The 6,256-nt window shown below is 40.8% G+C and overlaps 1 protein-coding gene across 1 annotated transcript; it reads left to right on the forward strand.

Annotated features, from left to right (window-relative positions):
- The first annotated feature begins 352 nt into the window (after nucleotides 1-352).
- Nucleotides 353-5,507, forward strand: nif3l1 (NIF3 NGG1 interacting factor 3-like 1 (S. cerevisiae)). The gene is made up of 7 exons (XM_044013134.1): nucleotides 353-386; nucleotides 1,468-2,084; nucleotides 2,262-2,418; nucleotides 2,510-2,633; nucleotides 2,748-2,886; nucleotides 4,254-4,337; nucleotides 4,421-5,507. Coding segments are annotated over exons 1-7 (1,308 nt in total). The 5' UTR covers nucleotides 353-384; the 3' UTR covers nucleotides 4,606-5,507.
- The last annotated feature ends 749 nt before the right edge of the window (nucleotides 5,508-6,256 follow it).

The raw sequence follows: 6,256 nt of genomic DNA on the forward strand, positions 1-6,256 counted from the left end.
TTAGTGTGTCCAGGAAAGATAAGAGCGCATGGAGTCTGGGAGACATTTAGATTGAACTTCTGCTTCATGTATTTGCTGATGTGAATATGAAAATATGTTAGCATGCACATCAAATGAATTTTTCTTGTTTTTTTTTAAATCAAGAATGTTCTTAAGTATAAAACCAAACTATATAAATTCTATTCTGAACTTTAGTTGGATGTCTAGCTTTCATTTCATAACACATGAACCTTTTGCTGGTGAAGGTTGGTGTTTGCTTATTTCAAATAACATTTGAGAAGTCTGTAATATGAGTTGTTTACATAGATTCAATGACGTTTTCACTGTCCAATCAGATCGTCGCACTACAGACCGGAAACCGGAACTGGAAGCGACAGTGTCTGAATGTGAGTGTGCTACTTTTTAGTTTCTCTGTGAGAAACGTGTGCAGTTGGGGTTTAGTCTCTTTAATAGTCTCTTTAAATCACATGTTAGGTCAACATTGAGCCGCGTCCCTCACTCTTGTACATGTTTATATGTTGATACTATGTTTTATGCGTCAGCTGTGTCGCTTTGTTGTGTCGTAGCTAATGTCTGCTAGACGGCTACTGAGCTGTTAGCATGGTGTGCGTCACTCTTATACTTGTACTGTTGTCATGTTTGAATAACACTCCATTCATCTGCTACAGTTGTTTTTGAACAAGAATAAACCAACCTTTAGACTCTTAACTGTGAAACTTAATAGGAAAATTAACATAAAAACAATATATTTACTAATGATTTTTGGTTCATCTGGTCTATCACTATTTAATTTAATGTAGGAGTGTGATTTTTGTTTTTTAAAACAGGCTAAACGTTTGCACCACTGTGGCAATCTTCTCAGGTACTCTAGTAGAATTATAGATATAATAGCATTTCATATATATATTTGTTTATTAAGGGCTGCAACTTATAAAATGTCTAACAGTGTTAACCAAACCTCAAAATGAAAAGAAAAAAATAAAATAAAAGTCGGTCACAGAAAAGTAAATAAACCGCCACATATTGATATTTAAGAACTTGAAACAAAAGAGTGCTTAAGAAAAAACCTCAAAAATATGATCAAAATATCTGGCAATTAATTTATCAATATACGGCTCTGTTTTGGTCAATTTAGAGTGACCAAGTGAAATATCATGAATTAAAAAATAAATTAAAAGTTGTGCTTTCATATACGAATTAGGGTTAGGTTATAGTCATTATAGATGATAACAACAGGTTAATTAGTGATGAAAGTAGTTATTTGTCCAAACCCAACTGTCAATCATTCTCCAATTGAAACTGCAAACTGGGAACAAGTTATTTTTGATTGATAAATGATTATGTTTAATGTGACAATTTGTTTATTAGAATCAATGAATCATTTTGGTGATTATTTCACATCTGTGGGACAATAGCTCAAGTTTATTCAGTGATTGATGTACAGTTGTTTGTGTTTCATCCACACAGGTCTCCACTGGTGTTGATGGGATGTAGAAAAGGCACGTGGACATTTGTATCGCTCATCCACAGAAGACTTTGTGCCGGAAGGAGCTTGATCTGTCCCTCTGCTCTATTCTCTTCTGCCTCTACAGTCTCACCCAGCCTGTCATTTCCTCCTGCACACTCCCAGAGTCTCTTGACAAACCGCCAAATCCCAGTTTCCCTGCATCCACCTGCTCATCTCTCCTCCACTCGCTCCCTCTGGCACCCCACTCCCTGTTGCAGCCTGATGGAGCTAAAGGAGGTTCTGCAGGTGCTGGAGCAGCTCGCTCCTCTGGCACTCGCCGAGTCTTGGGACAACGTGGGCCTGTTGGTGGAGCCCAGCAAATCCCGGCCTATTAAAAACATCCTGCTTACCAACGACCTCACAGACGTTGTCATGGAGGAGGCAGAGGCCATGAGCTGTGACCTCATCATCTCCTATCACCCTCCGTTGTTTCGGCCAATCAAGCGTCTTGTTCAGGGCGATTGGAAGCAGCGGTTGGCCGTGCGGGCAGTGGAGGCGGGGATGGCGATCTTTTCCCCTCACACCTCATGGGACAGTGTTAAAGGAGGCGTGAACGACTGGCTGGTGGGGGGGCTTGGTAAGACCTGGTCATTCTGAATAGGAAATGCATCACACACACTATATAGGGTGCTTGCATATTTAATGAAGGTACAAGATAAAATGTTGTGACACATGACACTAACGACCCACTGGCCCACTTTTCTGCTCCCCTTACTCTTTCTTTCCATCTCTGGTGTCCGTCTTTGATTGACAGGTAGAGGCCAGGTGTCTGTGCTGAGTCAGGCCCTCTGCGGTGCTTCCCACTGTCACAAGCTGGAATTCACAGTCAGGAACACAGAGGAACTGAACTCTGTGATGGAGGAACTGAAGGCTTGTGCTGGTGGAGCGTCGCTGCAGTATTCCACCAGCAGGTGATGTTGATGTTCGATCATGATCATGATTTCTGGAGAGAATTTCTCGGATCGCTGTGGACGGATGTTCATGTCAGGCCTGTCTTAACAGAGCAGACAACGGTGGGATCCATGTTGGTGTCACCTGCAGTGACTCAGTGCTGCCCCTCAGTGTTCACACTTTGCTACCGCACACTGCAGCCAGTCAGTCCCTGAACATCCTAAAATTGGAGAAGGTAAAGCATGAAATCATCTCGGTCATTACAAGATGAATATGAAGTTATCAGTTATTTCACAAACAACAGCAGTTATTTCTTTAAAGAAAGCACTGTACCTGTCACTCCCTACAGCCTCCTCTCCCAGGACATGGTCAAGGGCGACTCAGTGTTTTGGACCAGCCTGTAACTGTGGCAACAGCCATCCAGAAAATAAAGTCTCACCTGGGTCTGAATCACCTGCGTTTGGCCATAGGATGGGGGAAGACACTAGGTAATGACCTCACGGCATTAGTTAGTAAAGAGTACGCACACTTTGTGGTTTGAATATTCTCAGAATCTTATCGCAAGCAGAGAATTCATCTGCTGGTCTCATGAATGAAGTGGTTGTCCAGGTTTTGTATGAGCTCCTGACTATGAGTCGACGCTGAATGCACTGTAACATGGCTGCTAGGGGAGACACAAGCAGATATTAGCCACACAAAAAAATCTAAAGTGCCCATGTTTACTGTAGCGTAAGAATATTTTGTTTGTTTGTGTTGTTTAGTCCCTCCACCAGTCCATACAGAACATCAGCAGTTTTACATCACAGCACATCCAGAGTTTTAAATCCTTTGTTTGGACACAAACTAACCAAATGAGGCAGCTAAAAAATGCACATTTTCTCTGTGGACTTTGGTGTGAAAGAGTGAAGGATTAACAAACGGCAGTTATCTGTCGGAAAACGCTGTCTAATGCCAAAAGAACGGTGACCTCAGTTGGTGTATATATATGTCATTAGGTGAGTGTTATGTTAACTAACTAAAATGTTTTTCCATGTCTTAACACTGACCAATTCAATTCAATTTAAATTCAAAAAACTTTATTGGTTCCCAAGGGGAAATTCAAGGACCAGTAGCTTAGACATCACACACAACATAAACAGTATGATGAAAAAAGAACTGAATGAATGAATAAACGTGAATAAAATGGACAATAAAATACTAATATTACAAGCACACTTTAAAATAAAAGTAGTGATAACTGTTATAACTTGTCTATAATTGTTCACAACTAGTAGGTTTTAGCTAAAGTAATTCTATAATTATAAATCAGCTATGAAGATTATTTTATTTGTTATGGAAATTATTGCTAAATAATTGTCTGAAAACACAGAGAGTGAGTGGTCTTTGCGTGATTTATTTCTTGCAAGAAAGAGAAGGTCAACAGATGCAACTGAGAGCAGTCTGTGAGGTTCTCTGTTCTCTGGACACGAGAACAGACGCAGCTTTAATAGAAGAGAAAAGAGGAGGTGCAGGTATCGGGGGAGAACGGTGGAACAATGTTGGAACAATTTTCTCATGGTAACAGATAGAACAGACATTTCCATTTCATTATTGTAAACAGGTTGTAAACACGAAGCATGGTACCCAAAACGGGACCCAAAAAATAGAAACTCAGACAGCCAGGTAAAAGAGAAGAAGAAACAGAACAGAATCAGGTGCAGCTGTGCAGGGGAATCAGCGCTGCCACGCCCACGACAGCATGTAGCACACCTACAAACACATCTGCTATTTCAAGCGACTAAATGTCTTCTGTGAAATGTTGAATACACTGTTTTATTATACACAATTACACATGAATGTGCCTTTTTTCCCCCAGAGTCTTCTGTGTGTACTGTGGCTGTGTGCGCCGGATCAGGAGCATCAGTACTGAATGGAGTCAAAGCAGACCTCTACATCACAGGTACAGCTTTCAACTTGTTAAAGTCTCGTCTGGTTTTCGCCGTTAGGTTTAAAATCCGATGTTTTGGTGTGTCCGTCTGTTAGGTGAGATGTCCCACCACGAGGTCCTGGACGCTGCTGCGAAGGGAACCAGCGTCATCCTCAGCGATCACAGCAACAGTGAGCGAGGTTTTTTGACGGTGTTCAGGGAGAGACTGGCCGTGCGTCTTCCTGACACGGTCACAGTGGCCGTGTCCAAGGCTGACAAGGACCCCCTGGAGGTTGTCTGACCACTTGTTTGTGTTTTGTTCAGAGTCACTTGTGTGCGCTTGGACTTAATGTTTGTGAGAAGATTGCATTAAAAAAAAAAACCATCTTCATTCAGGCCCTTTATAGAAAGCTGAGCTTAAAACAACAGAAGAGTGAGAGCCTCATACAAATGATGATGATGGTCAAAAACAGAGTGAATCATGTCGTCTGTCATCTAAATGCATGCAGTGGATTTATTTACACACAGCAAGTTGTGTGATTTAATCACCCAGTGATTACTCAGTGGGTGTGGAGAGATGATTTCAGCATCCACATGATTTTCTCTAATTGTGTTTGCATCAAGCAAATGATGAGACTGAAGAAGACTAATAATGACATTCATTTTATTAATATAACACTTTTTTAAGCTTAAGCACAACATGCTTTCCAGATAAAACTAAATATCATACCTGAAGTGATGATTCTTCTTCTTCTTATTATTATTATTCTTATAATAATAGTATTATAGTTGCATGAAGAATGTGTGATATGCTGTGCACACCCCCTGCACTGAGAATCAGGCTGACACACTCACTCTCAAGACTCTAAAGTCCATGACGACTTGAGTCTGTGGTATCTTAACAATATATTCACCACTTCATCTCACCATTTTGACTAGATATTGAGGTTTGTGTCACGTTGTAAAGCGCTCGCTCTCCGTGCTCACGGACAGATCAGGGTGCATTCGTATGTCACTTTGGACATTGGGTCTAGTTAACATGCCAGTGTGTCCTTGGGCAAGACATTGAACCCCTCTTTGCTCCTGATTGCTGTGCCGGCAGCGTGTCAACGAGTATGAAAGATGTGAGTGAATGGCTGAAAAAGCAGCTTTGAGGGATCATCAAGACGAGAAAAGTGCTAAATAAATGGACCATTGACTCGACCTGACCCTGCAGTTGTCTCCTGCATGCTCCAGTATATGACACACCAAGGTTCTTTGCCACAGACTTTACATTAGTGTTGACTGCATCTGTAGTTTATCATGTTACTGAAAATCTAAACCTCAGTTTTATTTAAAATGCACTTTAATGCATATCATTGTGAATGATGAATTTAAAGCTCCAGTGCGTAGAATCACCTCAACATCCATGTATTCTCAATGTCCGACCACAACCTCACCCTTGTGGGCCAAAAACTGCCTAAACTGAACAGAGCTACAGTATAAAAGCTACACCAATATCCTTTATTCCAAAATCTCATGGAAAATGAGTTGAAACTAATTAATTGGGACAATAGGATTCTTAACATATAGCTGAGGGGGTAATAAAAACACTCAACCAAGTTATATCCAAGTATGTACAATTGGCACGTAACAAGTTCAACAAAAAGTCAAACCTCCCCTGGTTTAATGAAAGCTTATGGCAATCATTAAAAAATAGAGACTCTGCTCTAAAGAAATACCTCAAATCTCACTTGAACACTGACCGCCTCATTTTCAAAAGTCTAAGGAATAAAGTTACATCAGAACTTCGCAAAGCCAAAGCAAACTTCTTCCTGAATATCATTAAAGAAGCCAGAGGAAACCATACAATTATGTGGCAAGCAATCAATAAACTCATGGGCAGGGACCACCAGAAAAACGACAGCTGAGGGAATACTGTGTACAAACAGTTCAGAAATAGCCAATCAATT

Source organism: Solea senegalensis, linkage group LG18, assembly GCF_019176455.1.
Source record: "Solea senegalensis isolate Sse05_10M linkage group LG18, IFAPA_SoseM_1, whole genome shotgun sequence".
NCBI lineage: Eukaryota > Metazoa > Chordata > Actinopteri > Pleuronectiformes > Soleidae > Solea > Solea senegalensis.

Excerpts from the sequence above, each read along its gene's own strand:
- nif3l1 (XM_044013134.1), top strand. Across the intron at positions 2,634-2,747 it reads ACATCCTAAAATTGGAGAAG|CCTCCTCTCCCAGGACATGG; the intron begins GTAAAGCATGAA and ends CACTCCCTACAG. Across the intron at positions 4,338-4,420 it reads AGCAGACCTCTACATCACAG|GTGAGATGTCCCACCACGAG; the intron begins GTACAGCTTTCA and ends TCCGTCTGTTAG.